Here is a 16354-nt window from a genome sequence, read left to right as displayed (position 1 = left end):
GCGCCACCGCCGCCGAATCAACGAGGCGCGATCGAGCAGGTGGTGGCCGCGCGACTCCTTCGGACTTTTGCCGCGCGCGGTTTCCTGCGAAGAAGTCGAAGGTCACGTCGAGCTGCGATCAGCCGGCCGGGTGTTGAGACGTTTCGCGTTTTGCGTCTTGCGTTTTGCGTTTTGCGTTGAATCGCGGCCGAGAAGATATCCGATGAGATCGGATTTTTCTTTTTTCATTATATCGCGCTGTGCGATATCATATACGAGCTACTTCGGGAATTATGACACAGCGGTAGAGGCAGGAAAGGAGACTATGGTGTCGAAGCACCAGGAGAAGCTCATGGGGGGACACTTGGGGAACCCGCGTCAACCTTTATTCAAAAAAGAAGAAAGCAAAACGAATAGAATGTATTGTGTACAAATAGACAAGAAAATAAATGATAGGTACGATAGCGTACGAACGCGACAGGTGGACGCACCTCGTTAACACAAAGTCGAATTTTAAGCGGGAACCTGCAGGAGGGATACTCGAGCGAGAGTACTTTGTTGTTAACGAGCAACATATTCACGCTTCGACGCGTTAATAACCGGTAAGATCGTAACGTTAGATTGCCCGTACATTTTACGATCGTTACGCTCTTATCCTCCTCATCGAGGCCTTTTTGCCGCTCGCTCGCTCGTCGAGTGCACAACAAGGATTCGCTTCAAAGACAACGATCGCAATGACGGAGATACAAGTTTCAATTTTAAGCGCAAGCATTTCGGTCGCGCTCTGGTATCGCGTCGGTATCGCGAGTTGGATCGAAGTTTAACGCGACATATAAGGGCTGCATTCACGTGAGCGCACAAGAGGGTATACCACCCCCATGTGGCTGTACTGAAGGTCCCTTAGAAGGGACTCCCCCCCCGGTCGAAAGGGCCCCCGAGCACGAGCTGCGTCAGAGCGAGAGGGCTGAGGGCGAGGAGTAAGGGAGAAATGAAGTTTTCCGCCTGTCTTCTTCTTCTCCGCGCCTCTCTGCCCTCTCTTCTTCCTTCCTTTCTTTCTTCGGTAAATCAGATGCAGCCTCGCCTCTCTCGCCTCTCTCGCCTCTCTCGCTGCAGAGCGAGGAGAGCAACAGTTGGCGAGGAGGAAACATCTGTCGGTCGCGGCGCATGCGTATCCCTCAGGTAAAAACCTGCGTCCAGGGATTCTCAAATTTTCGCAAATTCGTCGACGAATGTTCGTCGATGACAGGGTCTGCCGCGTGGCTTGCGAGTGCCGGGAGTTGTAAATAATCGTAAAAGCGTGTCAAAATTAGCGCGTCGAAAGACGCTTGCTCTGTGAGCGACTAATTCTTTTTTCGATCAACGTTAATTTTTTAATACAGAAAAATAAATGTAATTTACTCCGAAGAGTCAGGAACATAGTTTTATGCTTCGTTGCTTCGTTAATTTCTGTTTAATTAACGGCGGCGATTATCGCCGTTAAAATTCCTCGCGAGCGCTAATACGGAGCGGAGTGATTAGAAAAGCAGCGCGAAGCTGCGGCAGTGAAGAAAGAACGTCGCGGTCGGGCGCGCTATCTCGGACGCGGAAAGTCAGGCTACTCGTTCTCGCGCTCGGGGCTGGCCGCGTTGTTTTATTAGAATTCCGTTCTGACAAACCTTTAAAAATAACACGCGCGCGATTTAGGGCCGAATGAAGTGAGAAGTCTACTAGAGGAGCTGCGACATCTCGATTTTCATTTCATTGTCCGTAGCGCAAGAGACGTGTCTTGTGTCCTTTCGTGGAAGTACGTTGGCGGAGAACGACATGTATTCCCCGTTAATTTACATTTGTCGAATTACGAAACTAAGAAAAGGTCGTAAAATGACTATTTTTATGAACCACAATGTCACCTAGCACTGTGAGAAAAAATGAAGTGAATGGTGGGAAATATAAAAAGTTCTCTCTCTCTCTCTCCTCTCCCTCTCTCTCTCTCTCTCTCTTTTACACACACACACACACACACACACACACACATTTAACGTTGACAAAATGTTAAGACCCGGAAATGAACCCGGAATGTATTAGTCTCTTTTTCTTCTCTTTCTTTCTCTCTTGACGACAGAATTACGTTAATTCGTAAATTTGTCGCGTTTGTTCCGACACTCTGTCTCTTGTCTCATCCACTCAGAGATACACCGTTACCGTAATACGACAGCGTTAAAACGATATTATTGGCAATTTATGCAAATGTTGTAAATTATATGAAGCATATCTCTCGAGACTTCCAATTGCCGGCCCGTTTCAACATCTGCGAGACGAGCACGCTGAAAAGTTCGCTTAACAAGTATCGATTGCGAGAGTTTGGGCTAACTTATTGACTGTGTTTGGTTAGCCGTCTTTCAGGGTCTGGCATGATTCACGAAATTATACGTCGCTTTTCGCGAGCGAAGGGTGCCGTGTGAAACACCCCTTTTATCGTGCACACGAGGATCGACCGGCCAAGTGGCAGTATAAGTCGGTACAATCGCGCATACGCTCTTATATCGATTCTAATATAAATGCATACCGCTCACCTGAGTTTTCTGTTAGTCATCATAAACGAGGTACTCAACCCGACCAACGACGGGTCATTTCTGAATAAGCGCGCTTCGTTAGCTCGCTCGTGCGCGACGCACTAACGAAATTGAAGCCAATCTGCTTCATGGGATGGGGGTGACAATCGTGAAGAGAAAATCTGCACATTCACGCCAGACACGATGCTAATATCAATCAGTCGTTTCGCAGTTTTCACATCACTTCGTACGTTTCTCGCAAACTTGCATTACGACGACGATGATGACATCGTCGTCGTAACGCGCGTTTCCTTTGAACGTGTACACGAATTATTATTATTACATGCACGCGCTGCGTGCAGGGTGAGACCTCGACGAGACGTCGATTATCGCGTGAATTCTGCAGGAAGGAAGGAAGCGTTCGCGAAGTTCGTGATCAAACGCAGAAACCAAGAAAATGACACGTCTTCGCCGCGAGGGGAAACAACTTAGACCGGGCAAACCGCAACGCGTATTCGTGTATGCGCGAAAAGGAGCTTCGCCGAACGTGGAATTACGGGCGAACTTCTGCGAATTTGTGTAAGTAGACAGGTGTACTTGTGTTTGCCATTGAATTCGCGGTTGCTCCTCGGTAATTCAGGATCCGCCCGACAGATTTTTCTCGTTTCGGCAAAGTGGTTTTTGCGGCTGTTACAAAACGAACATCCTGGCCAATTTTCAATTATATAACGCACTCAAGCTGATCTCAGCGATTTTTTCTCATATATGTATATATATATATTCTTTTCGCTTGTACTTTGGTGTATAACATCAATCATTCTGTAAATAATCGCGTATATAATGAGATTGGCAGAATTCTGGAATCTCCACAGTTTAATAAGAATGGAACTAAAACATCGGTTCTGAAACGACGGAACGTTGTGAATTCAAACGAATATATTTTAGGTTAAGTTTAAATATCTTTTATCTTTATTTAAATTTGTAACTGCAAATGTACATTTACTGGCGGGATAACCGTGACATTTTATGCATATCTCGTGCATATTTTATCTCGCGCGGATATTATACGTATAATATCCGCGCATTTTGCTTTGTAATTGTTACATCCGTTACGAACGCGCGCGCTTTACCTGAGCAACCTATATTTTGTGTTTCATTTATCATTAATTTGATACGTAGCTTTCAAGGCTACATTTGTCACGTGTAATTGCATCTTCGCAGCGAAGAGGGCAGATGCGCCGATAGGAATCGAGTTCGTCGTTCAGCTGGCCTGTTTCTCGTTATTATACCACAGTCAGCCAAGGTCCTCGGTATTTCAAACGGGACTTCCGATTCGGAAATTTGAGAGTTGAAATTGAAGCGAGTCGTTCCGATAGTAGTTAGTCCGTGAGCTTTTATTCCCGTGTGTGTGACGAGTCCTTCAACGCTCGCTTATTTGCAAGCGATTCTCTCTGGAGAATCTTATATAACGAGAAATCCTTCGCGAGAAATAAAATACCGGTGTATTTTCCTCGAATGCGGACAAACGTGGAGTTTCTTTAAAGATATAAACGGACGGAAAAGCCGTGTGAATAATTTTTAAATGCAATATTCGTGAAATCGTTTTTATAAATAATACACATATGTACACACACACACACACACACACGTGCGTCTTCCAAACACAATTTGTCGATTATATTTTCTTTCAAGTGTTCAACACAAATAAAATTGTTTCCAAGTTACTTTGAAGAAAAAGATCGTACAGGTTTAAAACGCGATTTCTCTCCCTGTCTTGAGAGAAATTTCAGAAATCTCGGAATTAATAAATCGTTGTCTCTCACGCAATCTATTTATCATGAAATTATCTGAGGCCGTGATGAATTGATAATTCCTCCCAACATAATTACCGGCCAATTATCTCAAATGAATAGCGCAAGTGCCGCCGTCGTATGCCTTCAGCAGCAAAAAAAAAAAAACCATCACCTGGCTGGACAGGCCCTACTAGGCGCGTACTATGATCACGTGTACGTTACGAAGGCGAAGCGTCGTTAGTTTCGAGGACCGCGACAAGATTTTGAGAAACACTGCGTATCTGTGTCGAGCGCCACGCGACCAGGTCGTCCGGTCGGGCCGGGTGCCGGGTGTTGTTGAAATCAACGTGGTGGGGTTCCTTCGACGAGCCCACGACCGGAGCCTTATGCCTTCAGTCGACTCTCGGCTCTCACTGCGACTCGAGCCGGCTGAGATTCCGTTAATTGAACATTGAGAGCAGCCGAAAAAGCGCGCCCGGACACATCAGGTGTCGCGCGGGGGTACATTCCTGTCGTTTAGGCGCAGGACGACTAGGACGACAATCGCATTCTCTCGTCCTCTCTCTCTCTCTCTCTCTCTAACCATCGTTCTGCGGAGCCTTCGAGGACAAGGCAAGTTGCCGCGGATCTAGCGGGAAAAGTAATCGCACGAGATAAAACAGCGTCGAAGGAGCTTATCGAGAGGAAGTGAAGGGAATCGCCGTTGTGTGGTGGGGAAGGAAGTGCCCTGGCGAGTCCTCGTGCAGTGCGATCGGGACTGAGCGCGAGTCGACAACCTCGCTCCGGAGCCGATCGCGACGGATCGATAGTCCGGTTACTCGAGCCGGTCGATCACCTCGTTCCCTCGACGATTCCCGACGAGCCGTACCACGTGTCGGTCGGTTAATTAGTACGTGGGTGGGTGCAGCGCCGATCGGGAGAGGAGAGGAGAGAAGAGGAGAGGAGAAGAGAACGGTCCGCGCGGGGAGATGCCGAAAGCCGAGCAGCGGGCAGAAGAACCGAGAGAAACGGAATCGTGAACGTGACGATCGAGCCGAAGGGGGATCGGCCGATTAATCGGGGCCCGCAGGGGGGTGCGGTCGGAACGCAAAGGGTCAAATAGATGCAGGAATCTGCGGACGGCGCCATCGTACTCCTACCGTGAGAGAGAGAGAGAGAGAGAGAGAGAGAGAGAGAGAGAGAGAGAGAGAGAGAGAGAGAGAAAAGAATATCGCGATACCGCGGGAACTGGTGTAATCGCCGCATCAGCAGGACATTTTTTCGAGACCAACATCTCGTCGTTTTTCTAGCGTCGCGAGAGAAGATATTATCACTCTCTCGCGGTGAGGTATCCTCTTGGGAGAACTTCCCCCGAAGACAAGGCGGATGGTAACACGTTAGCTAGAAAGCGGCATCGAACTTGTTTGTCACGCCACGCATAAATTATAAAAATTACAAAAGTCGCGCGAAGAAGTGATTACGCCCCGATACGTTGATTCTCGCGAGTGAAAGATTTCCTGATCGATTCGAGAGGCGTCGGTGCTCGCAATTTGCACGATTGAGCGAATCTTTGCCCGCACTCGGGACTCGGTTGCTCTCTTCGCTAAAGCTTGGCCGGGTACTTGGGACGACGTATTCAATCTCGCTTGGATGACACCGGCGGGGATCTGACGTAGTTTCGGGCAAATTTAATCGGGACGACACCGCGAAGCATGTTGTGCGGCACGTTCAAGAAGAAACGAAGGCACCCGGGGGACGAGTATCGGCTGGTTAGGTCGAACACTATGCCGCGGATAGTATCGGGCACGGGAAGAGACGTCAGCGTGGTAGTGCCCGTCCGTAGAAGCAAGTCCACGAGGGTCGCCGCTCGGCCGTTGCTGATCAAGGACCTGCTGCATATGGTAAGAAGGTGTCTGATAAGAATGATAAGAATGAGACGGCTGTGTTTCCGAAATTTAGGTGGAATTTCTCTTATCTCTCTCTCTCTCTCTCTCTCTCTCTCTCTCTCTCTCTCTCTCTCTCTCTCTCTCTCTCTCTCTCTCACGGACGTCCATCGGATAACCTAGCGTGTCGCAGTCGACCATTGCGTTTGTATATTTTATGCGAAAATCACGCAAACGTCGCGTAACGCAAACGCCCACGTGCTCGGCTCGTTACCCGCGCCGAGGATATAAGAACGCGTATGCGTTGAATGCAGCCTGAAGACCGATCAGCCGATTGGTCTTCAAAGGATTCGGCGCGTCCCTTGAATCTACATACATGAATACGAATGCGTCATTCCGTTTGCATATGTATGCAGTCTGCGGCGGTCACAGGCGGTCGTATTCGTATGCATGTGCGTCCGACTGTATATTTCACGACGACGGCGCGGGCGGCGCGGGCGGCGCACGACTTGCACTCGCAGGGCGGACGCAATGTTACGCGCATCGGGGGGCGCCCGCGCATTCCGTGCGCCGATTAATTAGCGATTCAATGTTTTTGCCGAGATTATAATCGCATGTAACGCTGTTGGAAAGTTCAACGCTCATCACCTTGTCCAACGCGCGAAGGGCGCGTGCGCTCTCGTGAATGCGGAAACACCTGATTGTATCTGATTGATATTTAATCATAAAAAGCGCTTGTTCAAATTCTTAAAAAAATTCTAACTTTTAAATAAATATCGAGTTAGCCCTTTAGATAACAATTAAATATAGGACATGTAAAAAAGATTACAAAAACTATAGTGAAAGAAATTTTACTTGGAGCATTGTGACGGAATTTGTTGTAGCAGCTCACAAAGTTACCGCGTATGGATTAATTGAGAGAGAGAGAGAGAGAGAGAGGTCGATAAAAAGAATCGAGAACAAACACAAAAGCCAAGCATCTTTGCAAGATTCGAAGAATCGCTCTTTAAAATCGCTCGGTAATGCATCGGTGATTTATCGGTCTGCCTTAATCTCTAAGAACGTCAACAAGTCCGATTCACCTCTCGATCTCACGTTCGCTGTCGTTCTTTCCGATCTTTTCGAAGGCATCGCGATGCCTTACTTTTTTTCGGTCTAAATCCGGCAACGAGCAGGCGCCTCTCTACGCGGCCACGTCGGAGATTCTCTCGTTGGTGTCTACCTGCTGCTACAGCGGATCGAAAGCAGAGGCCGGCTCTCGAGGTTTGCCTTATAAGGCCTCCCGCGGGATATGCCCAACGTCCATTAGAAACCCTTTTGTCGGATCCGAGCCCTTTTTCTGCTGGATTCTCGAAGGGTCTTCGGTGCAGCAGCGAGACCGCGTCTCCGGAACCGTTCAATCGCCGGGGCGATTGAAGGCCACGTGTCATTTTTCGAGAGCGATCGTTTCGTATTTTCGGGACGTCACGTTCGAGTCTTAATGAAGGACTACTGACGTAATCATATCTGATCGACGGTAAATCCTGTCCGGCAATATTTTTCTCCTTTGGATAAGTATCGCATGCATACACACATACATACACGTACCACAGTAGTAGTACACTGATGATTTTCTTTCGGACATGGAAGAATGAGATCGGGATATCGCGAGATAACCATAAGAAGTTAATCGAATTTCGTTTAATTTATGTAAAGCCTTATTAGCCGCGGCAAAGTCCGCGCGCGACAAAGGTAATTACGGCGGATTTTCTGGCTGACACAACGTCGCTCGATGTCATTCGCTGCCATTGTTCGCGCGAGAGCGACAGCGGCGGCTCTCTTTACCGGCCACCGATTGGCCGTTATCCTGTAGACGGCTTTTTTCTTCCCGGTAAAGAGAATTTTAATGCATAAACGACGGGAACGGGAACGGGAACGGGAACGGGAACGGGGAGGGGAACTCATGAATATGCATATAAATATAAAGAACGAGCGCATGAGGCACGAGACGCTGTTTTGTTAGACGTTCAAGCGTTAATGCGAAAATATTCGTTGCGCGATTCTTGCCGGGCCGAACGCGCGCGCGCAGGTCTCCATCGCCGGAGGCAGAAATTTTGTCCGCGGTCAAGGACGTGCAGTGGACTCGGCACTAGAGGAATTTGGCCGGATGCAGGTTGGGACTTGTCCAAGTGCACGGGTAATACGAACACGATTCCGAGTCCGATGACGCGATGACGATAACGTACCGACGCTAATAACGCTAATCACCATGACGTGAGCACGCCGCGCGAGCAAAGAAGGGACAGATGCCAAGAATGACACCAGAAACAGATATCAAAATGAATATGCAAAAAGGACAAAGCGAGGAAGAAATTCGGTACACCTCGCATCTAAGATTTCGCCAGTTTTCTCATCATTCTATGATTCTGTTCGCATTAAGGCTAGATTCGTGCTATCCGTTCAGACAGAGTGAGCACCGTCAAGTCTTTTTTCTTTCTTTTTTTCTTTTTTTCCTTTTTTAATAAAAATGTTTCGATGAAAGCTCACGACGGAGATCTGCCTATCGTCGTCCTGTGTAAATGCAAGCTATCTAAATTCTCAGTATATCGCGTCGCGTCGCGTCGCGTCGCGCTCGATTCGCGCAATATTCGCGAAATTCACGGCGCCGTTAAACAAAGCTACGGAGCTACGCCCCGCGTAACAGTATTTTTAGAGCGTGAGCAAAAACGAAAAGGAGCAGCCGGCGGAGAGGATTGTCTTTAGGCTCGGCAGAGCCTCATTCGCCGGGCGTGATTCTACGGCTTTTCGAGCGCGCGAGTGTTTTCAAGAGGCGCGTTAATTAGTGCGATTTATGGAACCCTGCCGTTCGCGAAACTAGGTCGAACTAGAGCGATGTGACGATGGCCGCCGGGCGACCTCGGGAAATCGAGAGATTTCTAAGGACGCTCTCGCATAAAGACAATAGTTTCGCCTCGAGATTCCGCCGAACGGTGGCGGCGGTGGCGGCGGCGGCGGCGGCGGCGGCGGCGGCGAAACGAGGGAGAAAAGAGAACAGCGAGTCGGCGAGCGCGCGCGCGCGCTTTTTTCGCCGCTGCAATTTGTGTACCTCCGTTTCCACCCCCGTCGCCTCATCCCGCCACCTTTTGTTCGAATTTTCTTTTTCTACGTATGCATGCGTGCATGCGTGCATACGTGCATGCCTGTGTGTGTGTGTGTGTGTGTGTGTGTGTGTGCGTGCGTGCGTTCGTTCGTTCGTTTCCAACCCGTTCCCGTTCCCGTTCCTCGTCTTCTTCATCCTCCCGCGCCGCGGCGATACCCTCCCTGCCTCGTATCCTCTCGGTCTCTTCACGTTGAGAAATATCTCGGCACATTCCTTAGCGCCGCAACGATTTAGGCCTCCCCCCCCAGTCAATGGCCCTTAGGCCGTTGTCGGGACCCCTCCGGGGCGAGTAACGCGTCACGATCGTGAGTCGCGTTGAGACAGGGTAAAAATCCATTAGATCGAGGGAGAGCGTGCTTGTTAATTTCGACGAGATCAAAGAGCAGCTGCAAAGGCTCGATTGTTGAACGCCTTGACCGTCCGTCCCGTTAACCGACGATTGAATCGACAAGGATAAGTGCAACTCGCAAGACGCGTGTGTTTTCCATTTCCTCTCATATCGGCCGTGTGTCGATTTTTTAAAGGGAATTAATTACTCTTTCCACGTAACTCGATGAAAGCACACAGGTATCGGTGTCCCGCCGCACCGGCGAGCTAGTCATTTGCTGGGTCGCTCGATCGAGAGAAATCTCGATATCTGATTGCTAGAAAATCGATCGAGCCTAACCGGGAAAGACCGTTTTGTCGAGCGCCCGTTTCCTCCTCCGTTCGTCCCTAAATTTATCGAGGTTTATAAAAAGCAGCAAGTGGAGATGGCCCGGGCGGCTGCGTCCGTTTGCTGCACGACTTCTCAAGTGTGTGCTTCTTTTCACCTTCTCCCAGCTGTCGTGGAGCGGGTTAGTCTCCTATTAGCGTCACGTCGTAGTCGCTGCGGCACATTCCCTCCGAATTGCGCAATCGAGTCGGTTCTGCATCTAGTATGCTAGCCACGCTGTAATTGCCATCCAGCGGGCCAGCGCACGGATGTGGACTCGCGATGGAAACCTTATTATATCTTATATTATTATTATTATATTATTAAACTCCAAGAGAGTGTGGCTGACGCGAGATAGTCAAATAATTTATGTTCAGCGACATAGTCGTCGATATTGTTGAAAATCGCGAATCTACTTTCGTACTTTCCGCGGTAATTAATTCGCGATAATTTCGCTCGATATACAAGTTCGGCTTTCTGATTAATTGAGCGAACAACGTTCCGATCGAGAATCGTGTGTGTGTGTGTGTGTGTGTGTGTGTGCGTGCGCATCATCGGCGTGGTGCGCGAACAAAAAGTCGAACCCGTCGTATCCGCCACGTGTAACGGGCGGATCACGTTTTATAGAGGGAGCGTAAAATATAGTTGATACGATCGAAAGAATCGGCCGTCCATAACCGTACTCTGCTGAAGAGACGGCGAACGAGCGACTTTTGTTTCTTTTTTTTACCAGACATTATTAGTTATTAAGTGAGATAAAGCCGATTTAGCCGATTATCGCTCGGGAAGAAGCTCATTCGCGAACTCACGAATATTCGTTGTAAGGTCCTATAGATTGCCGCCGCGTCATACGCGAATATGATTTCTTTCCCTCGCATTCGGCATGTGGCACTCTCTCTCTCTCTCTCTCTCTCTCTCTCCCCCCTCTCTCTCTCTCTCTCTCTCTCTCTCTCTCTCTCTCTCTCTCTTTCTCTCGTTTCTCTGTTCTCGTTCAACCGCGTAATTTCGCCGCAACTCCAGTGATCGCTTTCGATTATTATCGTTATTAGATTGCTGTCGATTCTCGGAAACGAGACGAGGCCGGAGGCACTGGTGGTGGCGCGAACGCGAATCGTTCTCGGCGAGATACGGCGAGGCGGCCGGCATGCACGTTATTAACTCTAATTAGCGATTATTAGAAGACATTCCGCGCGGAGACGGCGCCGCAAATTGAAGGCGGTACAAAACCGACGTGAACGGCATACACAACGGAGACGGAAAGAAGAACGCGCGAGAAGATACGGTGGCCTGATTAAGGCGGAATCGCCGGGTCGGCGCAAATGAAATCGCAAGTCAGCCGATGTGTCGAGATACGCACGAGTGATATTTTAAATTAGTATACACTGTCAGAAAAGGAGCGCTTTTAACTCGGGAAGTCGACGAGACATTCAAGAAGAAAGTGATACATTTAATATTTAGACCTTTTATCGACAAGATGAAAACTGTTAATGAATACTGATTTATTCTATAAGAAATTTGTCAATTTTATTATTTGACTTTAATTTTATTATTTGAGATTAATTAATTTTATTATTTGACCGACCATGCCGCGCTGATAGAGAGATTAAAAATTCAAGGCAAATCGTTATTCGTCGTACGGGCGCGCATACAAAGACGCGTCAGTGGTGTAGAAAATTTGCGTCGGCGCGAACGCGAATTCCAGGTCGGCGATTTTATCGCAACCGGGGGCCGAATCACGGGGGAGGGGGGGACCCTGACGAGAGAGTGTATATATGTATAAAGGTATCGCCACACTGACGAAATAACGAGCGGTCGTCGGGGGATATAAAACGCTTTCGCGCGTTATTGAGCGCATGATATGGTGCAACGAAAGCGCGTTGCACAAACCTCTTACGCCGCGCGGCCTGATTTATGGATTTGCGGGATATCTGGTCGCGAGCACACGTAATGCAACTATGAGCGTCTCTCTCTCTCTCTCTCTCTCTCTCTCTCTCTCTCTCTCTCTCTCTCTCTCTCTCTCTCTCTCTCTCTCTCCTCTCTCTCTCTCTCTCTCTCTCCCTCTCTCCCTTTACCACCGATTGCCGACCGTCGTAACCTTGGTCGAGACCGATTCTAGACCGACCCTTTCTACATTCGTACAAATCCGACTGTGATAACGAGTCAATCAGCCATCGATAAAGAGTTTGAACCCTTTGCGATCCTATGTCGCGTCTATCTCGACGATGTTGCTTTCCGTTCCACCTACATTCCACAAAGCAATCTTCTTACACCTTGGTGTACTCGAGACATCTGGATATGTTGGTATGTTATCGTTTGTCAAGGCAGCGAAATATTAAAGTAATTATACGATATACGTCACACAAAGTAAGTGAATTTAGACGAATAGAAAGAAAAGTTGATAACACCTGTGCTGGATCGCAAAGAGTTGACTGAAGTGAAATGGTTTACGCGACAGAAATTTATCTGAGATTGCTCAAACGGTACACCGATACCGACAATTTTACGTTTCACGGGAACAATACCGCTTTGCATCTCTCTGACATCGCGTGTCTCAGCTTCATGTGTAAAGACAGAGAGAGAGAGAGAGAGAGAGAGAGAGAGAGAGAGAGAGAGAGAGAGAAAGAGAGAGAGAGAGAGAGAGAGATTCACCGCCGCCGAATGCGGCGGATGAGAATGGGCCCGACGTACGAAGGCTTCGAATTCCTCCGCGAGCGTGGGAGCTAAACGCCACCTCCATCCGTGGTCGGAGGGGCCCCGGATAGGTGCGAATGGAAACAATACATCGGAAGGAAGGGCCCCCCCCGCGCGACTCCCTCGGACGACGAGTTCGCTCCGGCTTTCGAAACGTTAATGCGTTTCCTCGCTCCCGAGGCTTGATCGATCGGCGGCAAGCCAGCGCGTCCTGCGTTAATAACAGCTAACCCGGCCTCAGGAGTTATTTATGAGCCGTCTGGCGGAGTTTTCCCGACACGGGAAAACCTCTTCCGAAATATCGCGACAAAGACATCGTCGGATTGAATATACGATTGAATATCGGTAACTGCTATATATTTAATGAATGTGTGCTTTCGAGACACAGCATCTCGTATCTTCGTATTGTGCGAACTTACACGCGACTTATCCGCCGTGAATCGAGCCGTGATTACGTCTTACGATTTGCGTCCGCCATCCCCCGCACGTTTCTCGCTCCACGACATGCTTGGAAATTCTCAGCCGTTGCTGCTCTTAGCTACCGGGAGGTCCAAGCTAAGGAACACGCGCTTCCAATGGGGATTACGAGCGATTGGGGACGGGAGAAAACTTGTCGATTAACTGCCAGTCATTAATCTCAAAGCGATTATTATTTAGTAATTATCAACTATTGGAGTAATTATTAATTTGATTATATTGTTTTGGAAGCCTCCACCTTTATTCGAACGTAACAAGATTTACGAGCGAATGGATGAAGTGCCTTCGCTCGATCAAGCCAGACTTTATCCTAACGGGATTTTATAATTTGCACTTCTCTGCAACATCCTGTACTGTCCTCTCGGAAGCGCATTCAGCGTTGCGCGTATTGACGCGTTTTTATTGTGCATCATAAAGCGCGGACTCCTTCGGGCCGGTTCGACGACAGAAATAATGTCTCCCTCTCTCTCTCTCTCTCTCTCTCTCTCTCTCTCTCCAGCTCGGAGATGAAGATATCTCGGCGAGATACCGCGCGAATACGCGTAGCACGGAAGGTCGCGAGGTGCAGCGTATGAAAGTTAATGGCCAACCGCGTTACTCGTTCACCGGCAATCTTTGTCCAGCGATCGGGTCGTGTTAGTTAGATTATTGCGCAAGGGATTATTCGCTTGTAAAAGGACACACGGCGGTACAGAGGGAAGGAAAACAACGGCGCCGCATTAACCGAGTCTCGCGAGTTAACGCGAGGCCGCGCCGCGGCCGGTCCGTTCACCGCGCACCCCCCCCCCCCTCCTCCACGGTCACCGATGACTTCATGCCGCGTTCACCTGTTATCTCCGTCGTTAACCGGGGCCGATAGTTGGAGGAAAAATTAATCGAAAGCCAGTCGTGCGCGTGTCCGCGAGATAACCATAGATCGAGAAACGCAGCGGATAGGCTGCATGCGGCTTTCATGCATTTTCGCGCGTGACGCGTTGACGCGATATTTATTTGCCGCTCAAATCGTTAATTATTAAGTACACTGCTCGTTATAACGAGTTACCGACGGAATACACCGGTGTATCGATTGAAATTGCACTTATACTACTTTTCGTTCACATGTTACGCTCCGGAGAGAGAGAGAGAGAGAGAGAGCCGCTATATTAAGATAAATTTGTTTCAATCAATTTACACACGAGGGATCTCCCCTCGGGCGATCGCTCTCGGGCAGCCGTTCGTCATCAGATCCGAAAAATAGCTCGCCCTATACGAAGCACAAGAAACAGATTGCCCGTAAACGGGTGCGGGAAATAAAAGTCTTTCCCCCAACTCGCGACCTCCGATAGACCAGCAGCCATGTTCCGCGAATATCTGCCAGTTCAGTAGCCGATAACGCGGTTTCGTTGCGTGCTTGGATCGAGTGGCAACATCATGCCGCGGCCGTCGGAGGCGAAATCAATTAACTTCGGTAACACGTGTGTGCGCAGCACGCGAGAGAGTGTGCCGCACGTGCGCGCGCGCGTGTACGGGGACGCGTATCACGTAGTACGCGGCGCGTCCGCACGTATGTGTACAAGGTGCGTCTGAAATCACGCATCTTCCCCTCACGCATATTCCGTACGATGAATTTGCTTATAGTTCTTTTCCGCGAAAATTCGATCGATAGCCGATCTCTTAATCTTTGACGTTGAACGTCGCGCCGACAGGATCGCCGGTTATTAATCGGGCTTTTTGATATCCACATCTTGGAAAAAATACGCGATACTTTTGAGACATCCTGTATATCGTGGCCTGTACGAGGCGCCTATAACGCGTGCATTAGCCGCGTGGGTTGCTATGGGCAACCCGTGACTAACACACACGTTCCAGCATCACGTATCTTACCCTTCTCCTCTTTCTCTCCTTCCCCCCCGCTCTCTCTCTCTCTCTCTCTCTCTCTCTCTCTCTCTCTCTCTCTCTCTCTCTCGCTGTCTCTTGGTTGGTCCCTTTCTGTTACTCCGTCTCTTTCCGTCTTGTGTCCGAGGACCCAGTGATGTAACAGGCATCGCGTTGGTATTCGGAAACTTAACGAACAATTTTGACAGATGAAAAAATTTCAAGTTCAGGTAGCGCCATGTCATCGCGTGATTATTCGATTACGTTAGAAAAGGTACGTTTTACTCGAGCCGTGAGTAATAATTCTGTCCTTTGGACAGTTTTTAATGTGCGTGCGGATGCGCGCGAGAAATATTTCTCAAGCGATCGCGAGCGACTTTCTGAGCGATTAAAATTTTCAAATAATAATTTTCGTAAATGTTTAACAAATTATACGTATATTATTGAACGCTAAATAAAAGGAATGAACGTTGAGATATTTTCTTCATCCTTCAGAAACAGTTTAACAATTGAATACCTAATGAATACCTGATTGAACACTATATAATTGCGCCGACATATGCTGATAAAACATCCGGATCGTCATATTCAATTATTTGTGAAAGTTTATTTCACAAATTGCTTGGTACGTCACTGCAAACTATCTCTCTTCGTTCCGTGCGACACGTTTATCCTTCCCAGGGACATTCGCTCGTTCTCTCTCTCTCCCTCTCTCAACATTACCCTTCTCCTTTCTAGCTCCGTCCCTCTCTATCCTCTCTCCTCCCCCCCCCCTCTCTCTCTCTCTCTCTCTCTTACGCCCTGTACCCTAGGTTAGCATTTCATATCTCCTTGTCGTGCTAGTATAGTACGTCAGGCCTCTCCCTTTCAGGAGCGGATCTGTATGAAAGCTAACGTGATTCAAACTCATCAGATTTCCCGACTATCAAGATATTCAAATAAAATATTTCTACTCGAAAATATATGAGTCTTTCACTCGTTTTATAAATTAAACATTGCTCTTGAAGTAGGAGAAAGTGTTCTTCTCGTTCGCTTCTGGTTCTGTTGAAGCAGACCGATCGGTATCTGGTTCCGTGAGGTCAACGTTCATCCCTGCTCCGTTTCGTCCGCAGATCCAGGGATGTACCCGCACTTCATTACGGTGCAGCGACGCGTGACCGCCGAAACGTCGCTTACGCAATATTTTCCGTACCTACCTACGAGGTAGGTCTTCGATTATCGATTTTACGATGGTCACACTCGCGCGCGTCTAGTCCCATGAAGTCGATGTATGTGCACGATGCGAGCGAGATGCTCGACCTCCGCGCTCTACGGCCGGCCTCCCTTACGAGAGA

General features: G+C 48.7%; 1 protein-coding gene across 3 annotated transcripts in view; it reads left to right on the top strand.

Moving 5' to 3' along the window:
* Positions 1–16354, top strand: part of LOC105189112 (amyloid beta A4 precursor protein-binding family B member 1-interacting protein) — a 141978-nt gene that overhangs the window by 52322 nt on the left and 73302 nt on the right. The window contains exon 1 of one of the 3 annotated variants that reach the window (XM_025306620.1): positions 4246–6183. The exons of the other annotated variants lie outside the window; for them this stretch is intronic. Within the exon in view, the coding sequence (XP_025162405.1) occupies positions 5995–6183 (189 nt within the window). The 5' untranslated portion in view covers positions 4246–5994. Of the gene's footprint in view, positions 1–4245; positions 6184–16354 lie in introns of those variants that run through there. 3 annotated transcript variants of the gene reach the window in all.

The sequence above is a fragment of the Harpegnathos saltator genome, unplaced genomic scaffold (genome assembly GCF_003227715.2).
Source record: "Harpegnathos saltator strain DR-91 unplaced genomic scaffold, Hsal_v8.6 scaffold791, whole genome shotgun sequence".
Lineage (NCBI taxonomy): Eukaryota > Metazoa > Arthropoda > Insecta > Hymenoptera > Formicidae > Harpegnathos > Harpegnathos saltator.
The sequence above is the reverse complement of the archived record's forward strand: the minus strand, read 5'-3'. Positions and strand labels throughout refer to the sequence as shown.